The 25,316-nt window shown below is 44.1% G+C and overlaps 1 protein-coding gene across 1 annotated transcript in view; it reads left to right on the top strand.

The window, feature by feature from the left end:
- Window positions 1-715: 715 nt before the first annotated feature.
- LOC150081095 (uncharacterized) overlaps window positions 716-25,316 on the top strand; it is a 188,662-nt gene continuing 164,061 nt past the window's right edge. Inside the window, exons 1-2 of the mRNA XM_090380917.1 lie at window positions 716-738; window positions 2,112-3,000. Coding sequence (XP_090237043.1) covers window positions 716-738; window positions 2,112-3,000 — 912 coding nt within the window. The remainder of the gene's footprint in view (window positions 739-2,111; window positions 3,001-25,316) is intronic.

The following is a 25,316-nucleotide window of genomic DNA, read 5'->3' as shown; positions in this document are numbered from 1 at the left end:
TGGAAGATCTTATTCAGCAGTTGCCAACCCCTATCTGTTTATTGGGTGACTTCAATGGACACCATCCATTGTGGGGTTCTCCCAATGCAGATAGACGAGGACAACTTATCGAACAGCTTGCTGACAGACAAAATCTGATTATACTAAATACTGGCTTGCCAACTTACATCCATCTCTCTACGGGTACAACTTCTGCAATAGACCTTTCGATATGCTCTCCGATCCTCTTCCCTAGTATTGAGTGGACGGCCCTCGACAACCCGCTAAATAGTGATCACTTTCCGCTAATATGTAAAATTCAAACAGCACAATCCATAATTTCCCAAAACTATGTAAAATGGAAATTTCACAGAGCAGATTGGGCAAAATTCACTTCCCGAGTGTCCTTTGATGAACAGATCATCGAAACCTGTCCTATTGACACAGCTACCGATCACATCACAAGACAAATACTCGCTGCTGCATGCACTGCGATTCCACAATCACAGTCAACAACCCATAGAACCACAAACTATTGGTGGAACGAAGAGTGCAAAGGTGCAAAAAAAGAAAAAAACCGAGCATGGAATCTGTTTCGAAAATATCCCACCACCGCCAATCTTATAAACTACAAGAGACTCAGAGCCAAGGCCCGTCACATTAGGAAGAAAGCTAAAAGAGAATCTTGGATTCGATTTGCGAGCACGATTAATAAGAATACTGATTCAAGAATAATATGGCGGAAAATAAAACAACTAAGTGGCAAAGCTCCCCAATTATCCTCTCCAATTCTGAACTGGAATGGACAGGATCTTTCTTCTCCTGCAGATATAGCCAATGCCCTAGGGACTGTTTTTTCACAGCTATCTGCCTCAACAGCATATGATCTATCATTCCAGAAGATCAAAGCATTAGCTGAAAAGTCCAAACTGAACTTCAGATCTACGAGTAAATGTACTTTACCTTATAATCAGCCGCTTACAATGCTTGAACTTCAAGAAGCCATATCTAGCTCAAAACACAGTGCTGCAGGCCCCGACGGAATATACTACATAATGCTCCAACACTTAAATAAAGAATCGGTCTGTTCACTGCTCACTTTTTTCAATCGCATCTTTCTTGAACATTGTTTCCCCAGTTCCTGGCACCACTCCTATATAATAGCAATTCCGAAACCAGGAAAAGATCATTCCATTCCTGAAAACTATAGACCTATTTCTCTCACCAGCTGCTTAAGCAAAACCCTGGAAAAAATAATTCACCGTCGACTTACTTGGTGTCTCGACTCTAAAAATATAATTTCTGACAATCAATTTGGATTCAGAAAAAATCGATCAGCCCTGGATCTCATGGTCAAAGCGGAAACAAACATCAGGAATGCATTCATTCGAAATGAGCATCTCGTCATGGTATGCCTTGATGTAGAAAAAGCCTTCGACACCACATGGCGTTTTGGTATCCTAAGAGATCTGCATTCCCTTGACCTGAGAGGCCACTTACCGTACTTCATATTGAATTTCCTTCAGCACAGATCTTTTCAAGGCCCCAGGTGCCAAGCGATTTTGTGATCAAGTGTATTTGCCAGTGAATTGCGCTCTCTTGAATAAGTAAAATCGTCTTCTTTATTTACAGCGTTACACTAACAATCAATTAAATAAGCTTCAGTAAAGAAATCACTTTACTTGAACAGGAGGAAAATTAACCTTCTTTCTTTTTTTCCCCCTTTTTTTTCTTTGCATATTACTACTAACCCACTACCGCTTGGTCACAAAGGTGGCACTGCTCCTGCCTCCACGTGGCGGGGCTGGTAACCTGGAGGGGAAAAGATCTCCCTTCCAGGGCGAAATGGAGCAAGAAGTCCATAAAACCCAGAAAAACACTGGGTACACAGAAGAAACTCTAACAAGGCAAGAACAAGAGGAGTCTGGTTCTGTCGCAGCAAAACGTCAAAAGACTGACGTAGGCAGAATCCGAACCCCTACCTTTTTAATTATACATTCAACTCAAGAACAACCAGTTGGAAAACTCTCCCCTTTCCTAGTGCAAAAAAGCCTAGAAAGCATAATAGGTACTCCCAAGACAGTTCGTCGGTTAAGATCTGGAGACCTACTGGTTGAAGTTGTCACTGCCAGACAATCTGAACAACTGCAAAAATTACAATCCTTTGGTGGAATTTCGGTCAGCGTTTCACCGCACGTTTCCTTGAACACGTCAAGAGGTGTCATCACTGAGTGGGACCTCCTCAATTTTTCAGATGAAGAACTCAAACAAGAATTACGAGAAGAAGGAGTCATCAATGTAAGGCGAATTCTCACGAAGAAGGATAATGTACTGGTTCCTACCCGGACTATAATCCTTACTTTTGATAATCCTAAACCACCAACATTGATCAAAGCCGGTTACCTTAACTGCCGAGTTAAACCATACATACCAAATCCATTACGCTGCTATAAGTGCCAGAAATTTGGGCACTCACAGACGGTCTGCAGAGGAGCAGCTGCCTGTGCCACATGTGGATCCACTGAACATTCTACAAATGACTGCACTAACACAACTCCAAACTGCATTAACTGTAAAGAAGCCCATCCCGCGTATTCGAAGGAGTGTCCCCTTTGGAAACGCGAAAAACAGATACAGCGATACAAAACTGAACATAATGTAACCTACCAAGAAGCTAAAAAATCCTTACCAGTTCCAAATACTAACAAGCCAAGTTATGCCCAAATAACCAAAAATCATGTATCAATTGCTACCCAAACAGAGGTCACCATACCACCAACAAAGTCACTAGCTGAATGGGCAAAGTCAATATTGTCCTCAGTGCCAACACCCCAAACAAAAAGCAAACAAAGCAAAGCAATAAATACGCCGATCACAATACAACCAGATGCCACTCAACAGCAAAATACTACAGTGTCTACCACTCCCGACTCAAACCAAACAGACTACATGGATTCAGAAGATAATTCAAACCAAGATGGACAGATTTTAGAACTTTTTACTGAAGAGGAGATGGATACAGCGAAACCTTATTTCCCAAAGAAGGGAAAAGGTAAACTTGAGCGATCTAAACCTTCTGCACCTCGAAACCCCTCGACGTGGGCACCTGTACGTGGTGAGGGGACCTCCCAGTGACGCTGCTGGGCTTCCAGACTAGCATCACTGGGATCCAACGCCCACAGCCTAGGTTCCGGGCTTACATCAATGGAATCCGGCGTGTTTGCCGTGCGCTGCGACCCGTGGAAATTCGGAAAGGGGGATCCTGGTGGTTGAGGGGCCCAGCTCCAATACACCACTTTGGCCCCTGCTTCGACAAGACGGGTGGTCCTGGAAGGCCCGGCTAGGATCAATCGGCTAGTAGGTTCGCCTGCGAGGGTCAACCGTGTCAAAGCCATGCCCCTACCCTCATGGTCCGAGGGACAGGATTCAGGCTGGCGGCGGTGCGGGTATGGTGTCTGGGTAGCCCTGGCGTCCCACTCCCGAGCGCATTTATTGCATGCCGGGTAGTGGGCGTCCCTTTGGGCTCCGTGGTGGGTGGGGAGCCCGGGCACTGAACCACTTAAAAAAACTCATGAATCCTGATAAACTTACTTCTTCAGGGGCCCCAACCCGGTCCCTATCTGAAAACATGGACGGAGAGGCAGATAATACTATTGCAACAAAGAGACAGCGAACTGAAACACCATCATCAGGGCCGGTCCCAAGATTTCTAATCATGCATTCCACCACTGAAAAACCGATTGGAAAAATGTCACCCTTCTTCATACAGAAAGGGTTAGATGGGTTAGCAGGTTCTCCCAAATCAGTTAAGAGGCTCCGTTCTGGAGACCTTTTAATTGAAACTAAAAATGACAGGCAATCTGAACATCTCCTCCGAACAACATCAATTGGAGGAATCCCTATAACAGTGACACCACACAGAACACTCAATTCATCGAGAGGTGTCATTTCGGAGTGGGACCTTCTCGACGTATACGAGGAGGAAATCTGCTCCGAATTAAAACCGCAGGGAGTCATTGCCGTCAAGAGAATCACTGCGCGAAGGGATGGAAAAATTGTTAAAACCAGGAGCGTTATCCTGACTTTTAACACTCCTAAACCTCCTGATGAGATTAAAGCTGGATACATCAACTGTTCAGTGCGTCCATACATTCCGAACCCTTTACGGTGTTTCAAATGCCAGAAGTATGGACATTCTCAAATGGCCTGCCGTGGAGTCCTTGCATGCGCTCGATGCGGTGCAAAGGACCATGAAACAACAGCATGTTCAGCCCCAAAACCCACCTGTATTAACTGTGAGGGAGAACACCCGGCCTACTCAAGAGCATGCCAGAGGTGGAAAGAAGAAAAAGAAATACAACGGCTGAAGGCAGAGCTAAACATATCGTACCAGGAGGCAAGGAAAGCGGTGAAACCTCTCAACATCAACAAGCCTACCTACGCCCAGAAGGTAGCAGGGAGGTGTTCCATCGGAACACAGACGGACATGTCCATCCCTCCAAAGGAGTCTTTCACTCCCATCGCGCGTTATCTGTTAAGTCCGCAAAAACCTGCACAGAAGGACCAATCAACTGCCACTCCTGTATCGGTACCTCCTAATGCTCCTCAAGTAACAAAGGCAATCACCAAAGAAAAAAATAAGAAAGGTGAAGTACCTCCTACTTCCCAAGAAAACATGGAGGTCGAACAGAAGGAGGTACCCGAAGAATCAGTCTTGGAACTCTTTGCGGAGGAGGAAATGGACACGGGACAGCGTCCATTCTTCCCCAAAAAAGATAAATCCAAGACTGACAAAAGTAAGCCCTCAGCACCTCGGAAGCCGCCTGATGGACCCACCAAGCCAAAATAATGGCTAAATTCCTACAATGGAATTGTCGTGGATTCCGGCGAAATATAGATGACATCAAGGCCCTCCTGCAAAAGCACAAGCCAGTTTGCTTTTGCTTACAGGAGACATATCTAAAGGCAAATGATGATCCCACCATGCACAACATCACAGTTTTTCGAAAGGATAGAATTGCGGACGGCTCTGTACATGGGGGAGTGGCTATCCTGGTGGGTAACCAGACCCCAGTGCAGCCCTTGCTAATTACAACCAGCATAGAGGCTGTTGCAATTCGCCTTTCAGTGGGATTCTTATTAACTGTATGCTCTATTTATTTGCCACCTGGGACTGACATCTCCCAGGCAGACCTTGATGATCTTCTAACGCAGCTGCCTCCCCCTTTCTTACTTCTTGGGGATTTTAATGGACATAACACCCTGTGGGGTAGTGCTAACATCAATGGAAGGGGACGAGTCATAGAGCATATGCTCAATGACAATGACCTTTCCCTTCTAAATACTGGAACAAACACCTTTTTCCACATGCCTACCCGTACTTTTTCTGCCATTGATCTTTCTATCTGCTCCCCTTCTCTACTCCCTTCACTCACCTGGGAAGTGGAGGAGAATCCATACGGTAGTGATCACTTCCCCGTGATAACCTTGCTACACAGTGGGAGACCATGTCTTCCCTTCAGGCTACCGCGGTGGAAGATTGATCAGGCTGACTGGACTGCCTTCCAACAACAGGCAAATTTCGATCTTAGCACAGTCAGTCAAGAGCCGATCAATGACGCAGTAAAGTACACCACAGAAATCATCGTCCAAGCAGCTGCTAACGCTGTCCCAAAAACATCAGCCCGGTTTCCACCATTTCCCAAACCTTGGTGGAATTCCCAATGCACAGCAGCAAAAAAGGCTCAAAACAAAGCGTGGGGGATATTTCGCCGATATCCTACCACGTACAACCTTATAGCCTTCAATCTAAGGTTTACTATTGTTACTCGTTTACAGATATTTGTCTTTTACAGTTTATACTTGTTTTTATACTCTGACTTAGTGACCTAATTCATTAGGTCACTGAATGTTTTACTAATTTTGCTGACAAAGTTTTGGCGCATTATAGCCTAAGTTGCTGATGCGCCAATAAAACTCAACTAACTAACTAACTAACTAATTATAGCCTTCAAACGTGCACGAGCCAAAGCACGCTACATCCGTCGTCAGAGTCAAAAGGAATCGTGGATCCGTTTTACATCATCTATTAACCAGTCTACCAACTCTAAGGTAGTCTGGGATAAAATCCGGAAAATGAAGGGAAAATATACATCCCACCCTTCTTCAATCCTAGATTATAATGGATGCGCTATTGCAGATCCAACTGCAATAGCCAATGCTCTTGGGGAAACATTCTTTAACATCTCTGCAACATCTTCGTATTCCCCAGAGTTTCTGGTCCTGAAATATAAAATCGAAAAACAGGCACTTAACTTTAAATCTAAGAGCATTTATCCCTACAACGGGGATTTCACTATTCAGGAACTGAAAAGGGCCCTCGCTCTTTCCAAAGCAAGTGCCGTTGGACCAGATGGCATCCATTATGAAATGATTAAACATCTTTCATCAAAATCTATGGATTGTCTGCTCCTTCTGTATAACAGAATCTTTACTGAAGGGCAGTTTCCGGACTCCTGGCGAAAGGCAATCGTTCTTGCCTTTCCTAAGCCAGGAAAGGATCCAAAAGTCACCACCAATTATCGTCCTATTGCTCTGACTAGCTGTCTGTGCAAAATCCTGGAGAGAATGGTTAATTCTCGTTTAATTTGGTATCTAGAAACAAATGACCTTCTCTCCAACATCCAGTGCGGCTTCCGAAGAAACCGGTCCACTTTGGACCATCTTATTAGAATGGAAGCATCCATCCGGGATGCTTTCCTAAAACGGGAACACTTGGTGTCGGTGTTCTTTGACATGGAGAAAGCGTATGACACAACTTGGAGATTTGGCATTTTAAAAGACTTACATAGCCTAGGCCTAAGAGGGCATCTGCCCGTTTTTATTCAAAACTTTTTGGCCAATCGATCGTTCCAAGTTCGTGTGGGATCCTCACTCTCTCGCTCCTTTAGCCAAGACGAGGGAGTACCACAAGGATCAGTACTAAGTGTCACGCTTTTTGCCATAAAAATAAATTCCATCACAGAACAACTTCCTCCAACTGTAAACAGTGCCCTCTATGTTGATGACTTTAGCATTTTTTGCCAGTCGTGCAACATGAGGGTTATTGAAAGACAACTGCAGAAAGCCATTGATAGTCTGAATTCCTGGGCACTTAAAAATGGCTTCAGGTTCTCGCCGGAGAAGACCGTTTGCGTACACTTTTGTCGCAAGCGTAATCTTCATCCTGAACCCGAATTAAGGCTCGGACAAAATGCTATCCCAGTAGCAGCAAACACAAAATTCTTGGGACTCATTTTCGATAAAAAACTAACTTTTTTGGATCATATTCGTCAACTCCGCACAAAGTGCACACGTGGACTTCATATTCTCCGCTCGCTCTCCTCTACATCTTGGGGAGCAGACCGATGTACCATTCTTCGGCTCTACCGTGCACTTGTGCGATCCAAACTAGATTATGGGTCCCAGGTATATTCCTCAGCCCGAGACAGTGTCCTGCGGTGGCTGGACCCCGTCCATCATCAGGCTATACGCATCGCTACTGGAGCATTTCGAACATCTCCTGTCCAGAGCTTATACGTCGAAGCAAATGAACCACCGTTATCACTTCGACGTAAGCAGTTGTCTCTAAAGTACGCCTTAAAACTGAAATCCCTGCCAGACCATCCTACGTGGCCATTCGTTTTTGAGCCACGATGGGAAAATTTATACAATACTCGAAAGACTGCCAATCGTCCTTTTGGTATTCGTTTCCAAGATCTACTCAAAGAACTTAATATGAAGGTAGACAAGGTTGCCCAAACATCAAAGCAACCCTTTCCACCCTGGCATGCTCGTGTCCCGGCATGCGACTTGTCGCTTAGAAACTGGGGAAAGTCGGACACTCCATCATCTGTCTACCTGCAGCTTCATTCAGCACACCGAATTGAATATTCTGACTTCGCGCCAGTCTACACAGACGGTTCGAAGTCGGAATCATATGTGGGATCTGCTGCTGTCTTCACAGACAGCACTATATCAGAGCAGATTCCCTCTGAATGCAGCATATTTACTGCAGAGCTGCACGCTGTAGAGTTAGCCTTGGATCATATTAGTAAATACCAATACCAACGGTTCATTTTATATTCTGACTCTCTTAGCATGTTACAGGCTTTAATATCTGTGAGGTATAATCCTCATCCAGTTCTGTCTAGCATTCAGCAGAAGATTCACGTTCTCCATGAACGCGAATATGACATCCGCTTCTGCTGGATTCCCAGCCACATTGGGATTAGGGGAAATGATTTGGCTGACGCCGCAGCCAAATCAGCAATCCCGAATAAAAACCGCTGCCTGTTAGTCCCCTATACAGACTACAGGCAAATAATAGACGAGAAAATACATTCCCAATGGCAGGATTCGTGGAATAGACAGACTGCGAATAAATTATATCGTATAAAGCCTGTAATTGAACCGTGGCAGTCTAGTCTGCGCAAGAATCGTAAGGAGGAAGTTGTTCTAGCTCGTCTCCGCATAGGACACAGTCATCTTACACATTCTTTTCTGCTGAGGGCAGATGACTGTCCTATGTGCGAGCAATGTGACACCATTTTATCCATTGAACATATTTTATGTGATTGTACCAGTTTTAGAAATGCTCGTTTTACCGCTTTTAACCATCTGACCGAGCCCCATACACTCAGTCAGATTTTATCTGACAATGACCATGTGTCTGCTATTTTTAATTTTCTAAAATCAGTAAACCTTTTTACCAATATTTAAAAAAAAAAAAAAAAAAAAAAAAATCTTATTGTTATTTACTGATATTTGTCTTTTACAACTTATACTTGCTTTTTTACCCGGACTTAGTGACCTAATTCTTTAGGTCACCGAAAATTTTACCTTTTATAACAAGTTTTTGGCGCATTATAGCCTTAGTTGCTGATGCGCCAATAAAACTCAATCAATCAATCAATCAATCACCTTATCCCAACAGAACGCACTGCAAATGTACACCGCACTGAGAACCCAGCACGGCCAGTACACACCAATTTACACAGACGGGTCTAAAACTAACAATCATGTTGGAGCAGCAGCAGTATTTCCCAACACAACTATATCCAAGAAACTCCCTTTAGAATGTAGCAGCTATACTGCAGAACTTTGTGCTATCCACATAGCCTTAAACTATGCACTCTCTAAAACCATATTGCACAGTGTTGTATATACAGACTCCATTAGTGCTATCCAAGCCATACAACGCAATACAAAAAATGATAACCCCTTACTTGGACAGATCTGGAATACTCTGACAAAGTTAAACCACAAGAAACAACAAGTTCTGTTATGTTGGATCCCTGGTCATGCTGGAATTTCTGGAAATGAACAGGCCGACCTAGCTGCCAAAACTGCTACCGACCCTATAGCCCAAGCCTTTACTACACCTGCATCTGACTACAAGTACATTATAAAGAAACAATGTATGGAACAATGGCAACGCATCTGGCAGAGTCAGGCCAATAACAAATTACTCGGCATTAAAAAAGATCTCAAACCATGGAAGTCTAGTATTCGTGAGAACCGTCATGAAGAAGTTGTATTAGCCCGATTACGAATAGGTCACACACACCTGACACATCTCTATCTACTTACAGCCGCTGATCCACCACGTTGCACAAACTGCAAAGCCCAACTTACAGTCCAACACATACTCATTGACTGCCCGATTTATAAAAATGAGCGTCAAACTTTATTTGCCTCTTTTTCAGCAACGAATTCTCCGAGCATTGCCCATCTTTTAGCAGATATGCCACATGTAGACAAAGTCTTCACTTTCCTTAAAGAGATAAAACTGTATAACACACTGTAAACGTTAACTGCAATATAAAAAAAAAAAAAAAAAAAAAAAAAAAAAAAAGCACTAAACTTTACCAGAGTTAGGCGCATTATGGCCATGTTGCTCTTGCGCCGTAAAGCCCACACTCAAACAAACAAACAGATCTTTTCAAGTCCGATACCGACAAGTTCTCTCTCAAACATATATACAAGAAGAAGGGGTCCCACAAGGCTCTGTGCTCAGTGCCACCTTATTCGCAATAAGAATAAACCATATGACTAAATATATGCCCAGCACTGTGAATTCATACCTCTATGCCGATGATTTCACTTTTTCTTGCAGTTCTCAAAACATGACTTTCATTGAGCGGCAGCTCCAAATTTCAATTAATAATATTCAGTTATGGATGGCACAGAATGGGTATAGACTCTCTTGTTCAAAATCTAAAGTAGTTCACTTTTGCAACAAAAGGAAGATGCATCCAGATCCAGAAGTACACTTAACAAATCAAACTATCTCAGTTGTGAGCAGCATTCGTCTGCTTGGTCTGACTTTTGATAGTAAGTTGAACTTCATAGAGCACGTTAAACATCTAAAGACGTCTTGCCTGAAAAAAATGAACATACTCAGAGTCATTTCTTCTACATCATGGGGTGCAGATCGGTACACGTTACTGCATTTGTATAGAGCCCTAATCAGATCTCGCCTTGATTATGGTGCCCCGGTGTATGATTCTGCTAGAGAAAGTGTGCTAGCGCGACTTGCACCAATTCAACACTCTGCCCTGAGGATTTCTACAGGCGCTTATAGAACTTCACCAGTCCAAAGTCTTTATATTGATGCTCATGAACTTCCTCTAACCCTCAGAAGAAAGATGTTAATTCTTAACTATACAACTAAAATCCAAAGTCTACCTACCCATCCCATTAGGCCGATACTTAACGACCCACAGTTCACAACATTCTATAGAAATAAACCAAGAGCAATTCAACCTTTTGCTCTCAGAGCTCAAGCACTATCAGAAACCTGGAATATAGATCCCGATAAAGTTCTTCAAGATTTAAGCAGTACGGATCCCCCATGGAGGTGTATTATGCCACTCTGTGACAGTTATTTTCTAAACTGGGGAAAACACTCTCTTGCAAATGTTAATATACAACTCCATATAGCCCATACACAAAATTATCTGCATTTTTCAAAAATATATACTGACGGATCAAAATCTGAGAGTGGAGTGGGTGCATCAGCCGTTTTCCCTCATAAAACCTTTTCTGTATCACTTCCCAATGAATGCAGCAGCTATACAGCTGAATTATACGCCATCAAAATTGCAGTGGAAAATATCCTCCATCTGACCATCCATAAAAGCATGATATATACAGACTCCCAGAGTGCGATTATAGCTTTACAGAACAATTCTTCTAAAACACATCCTTTAATAAAGCTCATAAAATCCAAACTGATGCATCTTCAAGAACTCCAACGAGTGGTCATTTTCTGTTGGATCCCAGGCCATGCTGGGATACTAGGAAACGAACGTGCAGACTATGCCGCTAAACATCCATCCGACAGAGAATTATCACAGCATTACGTCCCATATCTTGACTACAAAAGTAACATTCAAAGAATGTGTAAAGAACAATGGAGAATTCAATGGCAAGCCCAAACGCACAATAAACTCCGCCAAATAAAACCTGAACCGCAATCGTGGACCTCCAGTTTCCGTATGAACAGGAGGGAGGAAGTAATTTTAACTAGAGCGCGAATTGGCCATAGTCACCTTACCCACCTTTATCTCCTCACAGGTAATGATCCTCCACAATGCACACAGTGCAATTGTCCACTCACAATAAAGCATATTCTTATTGAGTGTACTTTATACACCACTGCCCGCCAAGTCTCTTTTAGCTTTCTACCAAACCTTAAAGAACCTTTGACACTCTGCCATATCATAGGTAACGACGCTAATCTACTGGAGTTCTTTCACTTCACAAAAATTATAGAATTATATGATCGTTTTTAAGTAATGCCATCACAACCACCATGCATATGTACCATTTATAACAGTGATAGGTGCAATATGGCCTAAGCAGCCCTTGCACCAAAAAACAACAACAACAACAACAACAACAACAACAACAACAACAACAACAACAACAACAGAATCATCTTCCCTCTCTAAAACCAAATAATGATGCACATCATACAATGGAATTGCAGAAGTTTACGTAGTAATACCGATGATATATACGATTTGATTGGCCCCGGGTGCCAAGCGATTGACTGAGCGATTTCTCTTTGTGATTTCACTGCGACTTTTCCATAGGTGAATTCTGCGTTCTCTTTTACGTTCCTCTCGTTGAGAAATACTTTTATTTTGTAGCTCTTTTATCAAAAGTACTGGTAGAGAGCAAGGAAGGAAAGTAACCTTTCTTTATTTTTCATATTTAATAGACTAACTCCTACTAATTTCGCTTGGTCACTCCAGGCACTGCTCCTGCCTCCCCGTGGCGGGGCCGGTAACCTTGGCAGAAAAGTTCATCTGCCAGGGGCTAAAAGGAGCCAAAATGGAACAAAATATGTTTCCTTCTTTACAACCGACAAGCAGTCGGCTAGACACAGAACAGGAACATGACTCCTCACAAGCAAAGAGGTTAAAAACCATTTCCTCTGCGACCGAGTTTCCTGCATTTTTAATAATGCATTCATTATCAGAACAGCCTCTTAGTAAGCTATCCCCCTTTCTAATCCAAAAACACTTGGAAAGTATTGCAGGGTCTCCCAAGACGGTTAAGAGATTGCAATCGGGGGACTTACTAATTGAAACTGTCAACTGCAGGCATTCTGAAAAACTCTTGAAAATGACAAACTTTGCTAAAATTCCAGTAAAGGTAACTCCTCATGCAACCCTAAATACATCTAAGGGTGTTATATCTAGTTGGGACCTTTTGAATGTGACAGAAGAAGAAATTAAAGAAGAGCTAAATGAGCAAAATGTAATTGCTGTCAAAAGAATTATGACTAAAAGGGACAATATACTCACACCCACCAGAAATATCATTCTTACCTTTAGCAGTCCAAATCTACCCTCATCAGTAAAAGCAGGATATCTAAATTGTCGCCCCTCGACGTGGGCACCTGTACGTGGTGAGGGGACCTCCCAGTGACGCTACTGGACTTCCAGACTAGCATCACTGGGATCCAACGCCCACAGCCCAGGTTCCAGGCTTACATCAATGGAATCCGGCGTGTTTGCCGTGCGCTGCGACCCGTGGAAATTCGGAAAGGGGGATCCTGGTGGTTGAGGGGCCCAGCTTCAATACACCACTTTGGCCCCTGCTTCGACAAGACGGGTGGTCCTGGAAGGCCCGGCTAGGATCAATCGGCTAGTAGGCTCGCCTGCGAGGGTCAACCGTGACAATGCCACGCCCCTACCCTCATGGTCCGAGGGACAGGATTCAGGCTGGCGGCGGTGCGGGTATAGTGTCTGGGTAGCCCTGGCGTCCCACTCCCGAGCGCATTTGGCCCCGGGTGCCAAGCGATTGACTGAGCGATTTCTCTTTGTGCTTTCACTGCGACTTTTTCATTGGTGAATTCTGCGTTCTCTTTTACGTTCCTCTCGTTGAGAAATACTTTTATTTAGTAGCTCTTTTATCAAAAGTACTGGTAGAGAGCAAGGAAGGAAAGTAACCTTTCTTTATTTTTCATATTTAATAGATTAACTCCTACTAATTTCGCTTGGTCACTCCAGGCACTGCTCCTGCCTCCCCGTGGCGGGGCCGGTAACCTTGGCAGAAAAGTTCATCTGCCAGGGGCTAAAAGGAGCCAAAATGGAACAAAATATGTTTCCTTCTTTACAACCGACAAGCAGTCGGCTAGACACAGAACAGGAACATGACTCTTCACATGCAAAGAGGTTAAAAACCATTTCCTCTGCGACCGAGTTTCCTGCATTTTTAATAATGCATTCATTATCAGAACAGCCTCTTAGTAAGCTATCCCCCTTTCTTATCCAAAAACACTTGGAAAGTATTGCAGGGTCTCCCAAGATGGTTAAGAGATTGCAATCGGGGGACTTACTAGTAGAAACTGTCAACTGTAGGCATTCTGAAAAACTCCTGAAAGTGACAAACTTTGCAAAAATTCCAGTAAAGGTAACTGCCCATGCAACCCTAAATACATCTAAGGGTGTTATATCTAGTTGGGACCTTTTGAATGTGACAGAAGAAGAAATTAAAGAAGAGCTAAATGAGCAAAATGTAATTGCTGTCAAAAGAATTATGACTAAAAGGGACAATATACTCACACCCACCAGAAATATCATTCTTACCTTTAGCAGTCCAAATCTACCCTCATCAGTAAAAGCAGGATATCTAAATTGTCGCCCCTCGACGTGGGCACCTGTACGTGGTGAGGGGACCTCCCAGTGACGCTACTGGACTTCCAGACTAGCATCACTGGGATCCAACGCCCACAGCCCAGGTTCCAGGCTTACATCAATGGAATCCGGCGTGTTTGCCGTGCGCTGCGACCCGTGGAAATTCGGAAAGGGGGATCCTGGTGGTTGAGGGGCCCAGCTTCAATACACCACTTTGGCCCCTGCTTCGACAAGACGGGTGGTCCTGGAAGGCCCGGCTAGGATCAATCGGCTAGTAGGCTCGCCTGCGAGGGTCAACCGTGACAATGCCACGCCCCTACCCTCATGGTCCGAGGGACAGGATTCAGGCTGGCGGCGGTGCGGGTATAGTGTCTGGGTAGCCCTGGCGTCCCACTCCCGAGCGCATTTGGCCCCGGGTGCCAAGCGATTGACTGAGCGATTTCTCTTTGTGCTTTCACTGCGACTTTTTCATTGGTGAATTCTGCGTTCTCTTTTACGTTCCTCTCGTTGAGAAATACTTTTATTTAGTAGCTCTTTTATCAAAAGTACTGGTAGAGAGCAAGGAAGGAAAGTAACCTTTCTTTATTTTTCATATTTAATAGATTAACTCCTACTAATTTCGCTTGGTCACTCCAGGCACTGCTCCTGCCTCCCCGTGGCGGGGCCGGTAACCTTGGCAGAAAAGTTCATCTGCCAGGGGCTAAAAGGAGCCAAAATGGAACAAAATATGTTTCCTTCTTTACAACCGACAAGCAGTCGGCTAGACACAGAACAGGAACATGACTCTTCACATGCAAAGAGGTTAAAAACCATTTCCTCTGCGACCGAGTTTCCTGCATTTTTAATAATGCATTCATTATCAGAACAGCCTCTTAGTAAGCTATCCCCCTTTCTTATCCAAAAACACTTGGAAAGTATTGCAGGGTCTCCCAAGATGGTTAAGAGATTGCAATCGGGGGACTTACTAGTAGAAACTGTCAACTGTAGGCATTCTGAAAAACTCCTGAAAGTGACAAACTTTGCAAAAATTCCAGTAAAGGTAACTGCCCATGCAACCCTAAATACATCTAAGGGTGTTATATCTAGTTGGGACCTTTTGAATGTGACAGAAGAAGAAATTAAAGAAGAGCTAAATGAACAAAACGTAATTGCTGTCAAAAGAATCATGACTAAAAGGGACAATATACTCACACCCACCAGAAGTATCATTCTCACCTTTAACAGTCCAAATCTACCCTCAACAGTAAAAGCAGGATATCTACTCTGTCGCATTCGTCCTTATATTCCTCCCCTCAACGTGGGCACCTGTACGTGGTGAGGGGACCTCCCAGTGATGCTGCTGGTTTACCAGATTAGCATCACTGGGATCCAACGCCCATACCTTGGTTCCAGGGTTACACCATTGGAATCCGGCGTGTGCAGCCGTGCGCCGCGACCCGTGGAAGCGGAAAGGGGGATCCTGGTGGTTGAGGGGCCCAGCCTTAATACACCACTTTGGCCCCTGCTTCGACGAGACGGGTGGTCCCGGACCGGCTCGACTGGGATCAATCGGCGGGTGGTATTATACTGCTAGGGTCAACTGCGTTCCAATAAGTCTCCCTCCCTATGGTCCTGGGACGGGATAAAGACTTATTGGTAACGTGGGTATGGTGTTCTAAGCGAACTCGGCGTCCCACTCGTGTACGCAGTACCTGCTAGTTCACGAGTGGGCGCCCCCTCGTAGGGCTCCGTGGTGGGTGAGGTACTTAGGCATCAGACATTTTCTTTTTACTCCTATGAGTAATTTAAATCCCAATTCTTCTGGGGCCCCAACAAGGCCCCTACCTAATCGACATCATGACGCAGATAACACCTCTGCAAAAAGAGCCAGAACTGAGGAAACACCACCACCATCAGTGACACCGCTTTTCCTCATTCTCCATTCAACCGGAGAGCAGTCCATTGGAAAGATGTCACCCTTCTTCATCCAGAAAGGATTAGAAGGGTTGGCAGGTTCACCAAAATCTGTAAAAAGACTGCGTTCTGGCGACCTTTTGGTCGAAGCTTCTACCACCAAGCAAGCGGAAAAAATCATAAAGGCTACATCCATAGGGGGAATACCTATCATCGTAACCCCTCACAAAACTCTAAATTCTTCACGTGGCGTCATATCAGAGTGGGACCTTCTTCATGTTTCTGAAGAAGAGATCTGCTCTGAATTAAAAGACCAAGGAGTGACAGCTGTCAAAAGAATATCGATGAGAAAGGATGGGAATCTCGTCCCTACCCGAGTTCTCATCCTAACGTTTAATACCCCACGGCCTCCAAGTTCCATAAAGGCAGGCTATCTAAACTGCCCAGTGAGGATTTATATCCCAAACCCACTGCGGTGCTTTAGATGCCAAAAATACGGCCACTCACAAACATCTTGTCGTGGTAATCCTGCCTGTGCTCGATGTGGTGTTAAAGACCACGAGAGCAAGGAATGCTCAGCTCCAAAACCTATCTGTGTCAATTGCCAAGAAGAGCATCCCGCCTACTCTAGAGCATGTCAGCGGTGGAAGGATGAAAAAGAGATCCAAAAGTTAAAAACAGAGCTGAATATCTCCTACCCAGAGGCCAGAAAACGTATCCAACCAGTAAATAGCGGGAAACCTTCATACGCCCAGAAGGTTTCTGCTAAGTGCACTATCGGGACACAAACTGAGATGACTATACCACCAAAAGAGTCATTCACCCCGATTGCACGCTATTTATTGAGTTCTCAAAAGCCCACCAAAAAAACACAGTCAGTTGCCACTCCTATATCCGTACCTCCTAGCGCTCCACCACTACCAAAACCAAGTGGTAAAGAGCCTGCAGTAACAACAGAAACAATGGATGTAGAGAACAAGGAGGTACAGGATGAATCTGTCTTGGAACTCTTTGCGGAGGAAGAAATGGACACGGGACAGCGTCCATTCTTCCCCAAAAAAGATAAATCCAAGACTGACAAAAGTAAGCCCTCAGCACCTCGGAAGCCGCCTGATGGACCCACCAAGCCAAAGTAATGGCTAAATTCCTACAATGGAATTGTCGTGGATTCCGGCGAAATACTGATGACATCAAGGCCCTCCTGCAAAAGCACGAGCCAGTTTGCTTTTGCTTGCAGGAGACTTATCTAAAGGCAAATGATGATCCCACCCTGCATAACATCACAATCTTTCGTAAGGATAGAATTGCGGATGGTCCTGCTCATGGAGGAGTGGCTATCCTTGTGGGTAATCAGACCCCAGTTCAGCCCTTGCTAATTACAACCAGCATTGAGGCTGTTGCAATTCGCCTGACAGTGGGATTTTTATTAACTGTGTGCTCTATTTATTTGCCACCTGGGACTGACATCTCCCAGGAAGACCTTGATGATCTTGTATCGCAGTTGCCTCCCCCTTTCTTACTTCTTGGAGATTTTAATGGACATAACACCCTGTGGGGTAGTGCTAACATCAACGGAAGGGGACGAGTCATAGAGCGTATGCTCAATGACAATGACCTTTCCCTTCTAAATACTGGAACAAACACCTTCTTCCATATGCCTACCCGTACGTTTTCTGCCATTGATCTCTCTATCTGCTCCCCTTCTCTACTCGCTTCACTCACTTGGGAAGTGGAGGAGAATCCATACGGAAGTGATCACTTCCCTGTGATAACCTTGTTACACAGTGGGAGACCGTGTCTTCCTTTTAGGTTACCACGGTGGAAGTTTGATCAGGCTGACTGGAATGCCTTCCAACATCAGGCAAATTTTGACCTCAGTACAGTCAGTCAGGAGCCTATCAATGACGCAGTAACGTACATCACAGAAATCATTGTCCAAGCAGCTGCGAATGCTGTTCCAAAAACATCTGCCCGGTTTCCACCATTTCCCAAACCTTGGTGGAATTCCCAATGCACAGCAGCAAAAAAGGCTCAAAACAAAGCGTGGGGGATATTCCGCCGATATCCTACCACTGTTAATCTAATAGCCTTCAAGCGTGCACGAGCCAAAGCACGCTACATTCGCCGTCAGAGTCAAAAGGAATCATGGATCCGTTTTACATCATCTATTAACCAGGCTACCAATTCTAAGGTAGTCTGGGATAAAATCCGGAAAATGAAGGGAAAATATACATCCCACCCTTCTTCAATCCTAGATTATAATGGATGCGCTATTGCAGATCCAACTGCAATAGCCAATGCTCTTGGGGAAACATTCTCTAACATCTCCGCAACATCTTCGTATTCCCCAGAGTTCCTGGTCCTGAAATATAAACTAGAAAAACAGGCACTTAATTTTAAGACCAAGGGCCTCTATCCTTACAACGGGGCATTCACTATAGAGGAACTGAAAAGAGCCCTCACTCTTTCCAAAGCAAGTGCTGTTGGACCAGATGGCATCCATTATGAAATGATTAAACACCTTTCACCAAAATCTATGGATTGTCTGCTCCTTCTGTATAACAGAATCTTTACTGAGGGGCAGTTTCCGGACTCCTGGCGAAAGGCAATCGTCCTTGCCTTCCCTAAGCCAGGAAAGGATCCAAAAGTCACCACCAACTATCGTCCTATTGCTCTGACTAGCTGTCTGTGCAAAATCCTGGAGAGAATGGTTAATTCTCGCTTAATATGGTATCTCGAGTCAAATGACCTTCTCTCCAACATCCAGTGCGGCTTCCGAAGGAACCGGTCCACTTTGGACCATCTTATTAGAATGGAAGCATCCATCCGGGATGCTTTCCTAAAACGGGAACACTTGGTGTCGGTGTTCTTTGACATGGAGAAAGCGTATGACACAACTTGGAGATTTGGCATTTTGAAAGACTTACATAGCTTAGGCCTAAGAGGGCATCTGCCCTTTTTTATTCAAAACTTTTTAGCCAATCGATCGTTCCAAGTTCGTGTGGGATCCTCACTCTCTCGCTCCTTCAGCCAAGAGGAGGGAGTACCACAAGGATCAGTATTAAGTGTCACGCTTTTTGCCATCAAAGTGAATTCAATCACAGAACAACTTCCTCCAACTGTAAACTGTGCCCTCTATGTTGATGACTTTAGCATATTTTGTCAGTCATGCAACATGAGGGTTATTGAAAGACAACTGCAGAAAGCTATTGATCGCCTCAACTCCTGGGCTCTTGCTAATGGCTTCAGGTTCTCGCCGGAGAAGACCGTTTGCGTACACTTTTGTCGTAAGCGTAATCTTCATCCTGAACCTGAATTAAAGCTCGGACAACATGTAATTCCAATAGCAGCGGACACAAAATTCTTGGGACTCGTATTCGATAAAAAGCTGACCTTTCTGGATCACATCCGTCAACTCCGCACAAAGTGCACAAGAGGGCTAAATATTCTGCGCTCTCTTTCCTCAACATCTTGGGGTGCGGATCGATGCACCCTACTACGCATCTATCGTGCACTTGTACGATCCAGACTGGATTACGGGTCCCTGGTATACAATTCGGCCAGAGACAGTGTACTTCGTTGGCTCGATCCTGTCCATCATCTGGCTCTCCGTACCGCTATTGGAGCATATCGCACATCTCCTGTCCAGAGCTTATACGTCGAAGCAAACGAACCGCCATTATTGCTTCGACGTAAGCAGTTGTCTCTAAACTACGCTCTAAAACTGAAATCCCTGCCAGACCACCCTACGTGGCTAACCGTTTTTGAGCCACGATGGGAAAATTTGTACAACACCCGTAAGACTGCCAATCGTCCTTTTGGTATTCGTGTCCAAGAGCTACTCAAAGAATTTAATATAAAGGTAGACAGGGTTGCCCAAACACCAAAGCAACCCCTTCCACCCTGGCATGCTCATGTCCCGGCATGTGACTTGTCCCTTAGAAATTGGGGAAAGTCGGACACTCCATCGTCTGTCTACCTGCAGCTTTTTTCAGCACACCGAGCTGAACATTCTGACTTCGCGCCAGTCTACACAGACGGCTCGAAGGCGGAATCATATGTGGGATCTGCTGCTGTCTTTAGAGACAGCACTACATCGGAGCAGATTCCCTCTGAATGCAGCATATTTACTGCAGAGCTGCACGCTATAAAGTTAGCCTTGGATCACATTAGTGAATGCCAATACCATCGGTTCATTTTATATTCCGACTCTCTCAGTGCGTTACAGGCTTTAATATCTGTGAGATATAATGATCATCCAGTTCTGTCTAGCATTCAGCAGAAGATTCGCGTTCTCCATGAACGTGAATATGATATCCGCTTCTGCTGGATTCCCAGCCACATTGGGATTAGGGGAAATGATTTGGCTGACACCGCAGCCAAATCAGCAATCCCTAATAATAATCGCTGCCTGTCAGTCCCCTATACAGACTACAGGAAAACTATACAGCAGAAGATACACTCCCAATGGCAGGATTTGTGGAATAGACAGACTGGGAATAAACTGTATCGTATAAAGCCTGTAATTGAACCGTGGCAGTCTAGTCTGCGCAGGAATCGTAAGGAGGAAGTTGTTCTTGCCCGGACCCGCATAGGACATAGTCATTTGACACATTCGTTTTTGCTGAGGGCTGATGACCCTCCTATGTGTGTGTCCTGTGGCACAATCTTAACAATCAGACACGTTTTAGTTGACTGTACCAGTTTTAGAAATGCTCGTTTTACCGCTTTTAACCATCTGACTGAGCCGTATACACTCAGTCAGATTTTATCCGACAATGACCATGTGTCTGCTATTTATAATTTCCTAAAATCAGTAAACCTTTTTAATCATATTTAAAAATCTTATTATTTTAAGATTTTCCATTGTTACTTATTTACTGATATTTGTCTGTTACAGTTTATACTTGTTTTTATAACCTGACGTAGTGACCTAATTCAGTAGGTCACTGAAACTTTTTTACCTTTTATGACAAGGTTTTGGCGCATTATAGCCATAGTTGCTGATGCGCCAATAAAACTCAACCAACCAACCAACCTTATATTCCTAATCCGCTGAGATGCTACAAATGCCAAAAGTATGGCCATTCTCAGACGGCATGCAGAGGGAACCCAGCTTGTCCCAACTGTGGATCTTCTGATCACAGTCAAAATGACTGTTCGGCAAAAGAAATGACTTGCCTTAATTGCAAGGGTAACCATCCTGCTTACTCTAAAACATGTGAGAAGTGGAAAATGGAGAAAAAAATTGTAAAATATAAAGTCGAAAACAAAGTTACTTACCAGGAAGCAAGAAAATTAATTGCACCAAGTATATCTAACCGTAGCTATGCCAGTGTTGCAAAAAAATATCAAACAATAGCCACGCAAACTGATGTTACTGTTCCATCCAACATATCAATCTCCGACTGGGCCCGAGCTGTTCTTTCTCAGCAACAGTCCAATATCCAGAAGCACTCAGATCAAGCAAGTAATACGCCTCTTACGATTCCAGCAAAATCTCCTCATTCGCCAATGATTGCTACCACACCAAATAATCCCAGTTCAACTTCAAAACAGAGTATTCAGGAAACATCAATGGATCAAGAGTACCCATCTAAACAGGAAGATCCGATTCTTGAAATATTTGCAGAAGAAGAAGAAGAAGATATGGACACAGGTCGCCCCACCTTTCCAAAAAGAAATAAACCAAAGCCAGAACGCCATAAGACAGCCACGTCAGGTACAGCTTCTTCTAAACTCAAATAATGCCTTATATTTTACAGTGGAATTGTAGAGGCTTTAGATGCAACATTGATGACATTCAGTACTTAATTAGACGCTACTCTCCAGTGGGTTTCTGTCTGCAGGAAACCTATTTAACTGCTAAAATCTCTGCTTCTATAAAAAACTACTCAGTCTACCGAAGAGATCGGAATACATCTGACTCTGCTCGTGGTGGTGTAGCTATTTTGATTAACTCAAAGATCCCTGCTAGTCAAATCATTCTTCAAACCAAAATTGAAGCCGTTGCTGTGCGTCTGATTGCTGAGATTGCATTTACGCTAGTCTCAGTCTATCTCCCACCAAACAATACCTACTCTTTCAAAGATATTGAAGAACTTTTAGTACAGCTACCCTCACCAGTCTGCTTGCTAGGGGATTTTAATGGCCACCACCCTTTATGGGGATCCTCTAAATTAGATAGACAGGGCCGACTGATTGAAACTCTACTAGATAAACAAAACCTTACCATTCTTAATACTGGTACACAAACCCATATACAGTTACCTACTGGACAGACCTCTGCAATTGACCTCTCGATTTGTTCTCCGATACTGTTTCCAGTCATTCAGTGGTCCGCTATGGATGATCCATTGGGAAGTGACCATTTTCCAATTGTCTGTAACCTGCTCACTACACAACTACCATTAGACCAACCCTGCAGAAAATGGAAATTTTCTAAAGCCAAATGGGCCAAATTTCAATCAGCAATCATTCTGGACAAAGAAACTATTCAGCTACAACCTATAGATAAAGTAACCGATTATATCACATCCAGTCTTTTAGTTGCAGCAAAATACTCAATTCCATTATCAAACCCCCCAACTCGACGGCACTTCAACTACTGGTGGAACGAAGAGTGCACGAAAGCAAAGAAGGAAAAAAATAAAGCATTCAACTTATTCCGTCGATTTCCGACAACAGCTAATTTAATTAGCTACAAGAAGCTAAGGGCAAAAGCGCGGTTCATTCACAGGCAAGCCAAGAAAGATTCTTGGACTCGGTTTGCATGTACTATCAACAGAAATACCGACTCCAGATTAATATGGAAGAAAATTAGACAGCTTTCTGGGAAGTTTCCAATCATCCCTTCCCCAATTCTTTCATACAATGGAGAAGAACTGTCTGGTCCTCTAGATATAGCGAATGCCTTGGGTAAAACCTTTGCCGAAGTCTCTGCCGTATCAAATTACACTCCGAAATTCCAAAAAATTAAGACCTCCACCGAACAGAGGCCCATTAACTTTAGAACCTCGCTATCACTTCCGTATAATCAGCCCCTTGAATATTGTGAACTTTTACAAGCCATAAAAACAACGAGAAACAGTGCAGCTGGGCCAGATGGCATATATTATGTCATGCTGCAGCATCTCGATGAGCAAAACTTACAAATGCTGCTAGTTTTCTTTAACCGGATCTTCCTGGAAAATATTTATCCAACATCTTGGCACCATGCTACAGTTTTGCCCTTTTTGAAACCCGGAAAAGATCCTTCCAGTCCTAATAGTTACAGGCCAATCTCTCTGTCAAGTTGCCTTGGTAAAATTCTTGAAAAAATGATCCACAGTCGACTCAGCTGGATCATTGAAACTGAACAACTATTGAGTAATTGTCAACATGGCTTTCGCAAAAATAGGTCCTCTCTAGATCTGATGATCAAGGCCGAATCTGAAATTCGCAATGCCTTTGTGAAAAATGAACACCTTGTCATGGTCTCTATTGATATAGAAAAGGCATTCGATACTACCTGGCGATATGGCATTCTCAGTGACCTACATAATCTTGGTCTACGAGGCAACCTGCCTATATTCATTAGGAACTTCCTCCAGATCCGCTCTTTCCAGGTTCGATACCAAAACTCCCTTTCTTCTACATTCTTGCAGGAAGAAGGAGTACCACAGGGATCGGTTTTGAGCGCAACCCTATTTGCCATTAGAATTGATTCCATTTCCAAAGAACTTCCAAATACTGTAGAAGCCTATCTTTATGCTGACGATCTCTCCATTTCTTGCCACTCTCAGAACATGAGATCTATTGAACGCCAATTGCAAATATCCCTCAATAAAATTCAAAAATGGGCTGAGTTCAATGGATATCGGCTTTCCCATCAGAAAACAGTTGCTATCCACTTTTGTAACCAACGCAAATTACATACAGATCTTGAACTCCGGATATCAAATTCCAGCATCCTGATTACCAACAATATTAGATTCTTGGGATTAATATTAGACAGCAAGTTAAATTTCCTTGAGCACATTAGAGTAATACGTACTACCTGTCTGAAAAAGCTCAACATGCTTAGAGCTCTATCTGCCCAGTCTTGGGGAGCAGATCGTACAACTTTGCTGCTCTTATATAGAGCACTGATTAGATCTCGGTTAGATTACGGTGCCCCAGTTTATGATTCTGCTCGAAAGAGTGTATTACGCTGGCTGGATCCTGTACAACACAATGCACTGAAGATTGCTCTTGGTGCTTATAGGACATCACCAACCTATAGTCTATATATTGAAGCCCATGAGCCCCCTCTTTACCTCCGCAGAAAAATGTTACTACTTAAATATGCAGTCAGAATACGAAACTGTTCTCCGCACCCCATCCAACCATATCTCTTTAATCCACCATTTCACAATCTCTATAGAAATAAACCAAATAAAATACGCCCAGCAGGCCTACGGCTCCTTGAAATAGCACAAAATTGGAATGTTCCTCTACAGAGTAGGCAGCACAGAAAGAATTATTCTTGCCCACCATGGACCCCATTTCCTCAACCAGCCTGTGATAATTATTTTCTCCAATGGGGAAAGAATCATCTACCAACTCTGAACCCCTCAACGTGGGCACCTGTACGTGGTGAGGGGACCTCCCAGTGACGCTGCTGGGTTTCCAGATTAGCATCACTGGGATCTAACGCCCATACCTTGGTTTCAGGGTTACATCTTTGAAATCCGGCGTGTGCAGCCGTGCGCCGCGACCCGTGGAAGCGGAAAGGGGGATCCTGGTGGTTGAGGGGCCCAGCTTCAATACACCACTTTGGCCCCTGCTTCGACGAGACGGGTGGTCCCGGACCGGCTCGACTGGGATCAATCGGCGGGTGGTATTATACTGCTAGGGTCAACTGCGTTCCAATAAGTCTCCCTCCCTATGGTCCTGGGACGGGATAAAGACTTATTGGTAACGTGGGTATGGTGCTCTAAGCGAACTCGGCGTCCCATTCGTGTACGCAGTACCTGCTAGTTCACGAGTGGGCGTCCCCTCGTAGGGCTCCGTGGTGGGTGAGGTACTTAGGCATCAGACATTTTCTCTTTACTCATATGAGTAATTTAAATCTTTCTTCTGGGGCCCCAACAAGGCCCCTACCTAATCGAAATGATGACGCAGAAAACACCTCTGCAAAAAGAGCCAGGACTGAGGATACACCATCATCAGTGACACCGCTTTTCCTCATTCTCCATTCCACCGGAGAGCAGTCCATTGGGAAGATGTCAC

The sequence above is a fragment of the Mastigoproctus giganteus genome, chromosome 9, assembly GCF_048544385.1.
Source record: "Mastigoproctus giganteus isolate SK-2022 chromosome 9, ASM4854438v1, whole genome shotgun sequence".
NCBI classification, from domain to species: domain Eukaryota; kingdom Metazoa; phylum Arthropoda; class Arachnida; order Uropygi; family Thelyphonidae; genus Mastigoproctus; species Mastigoproctus giganteus.
Note: the sequence above shows the minus strand (reverse complement) of the source record. Positions and strands in the feature narration are given on the sequence as shown.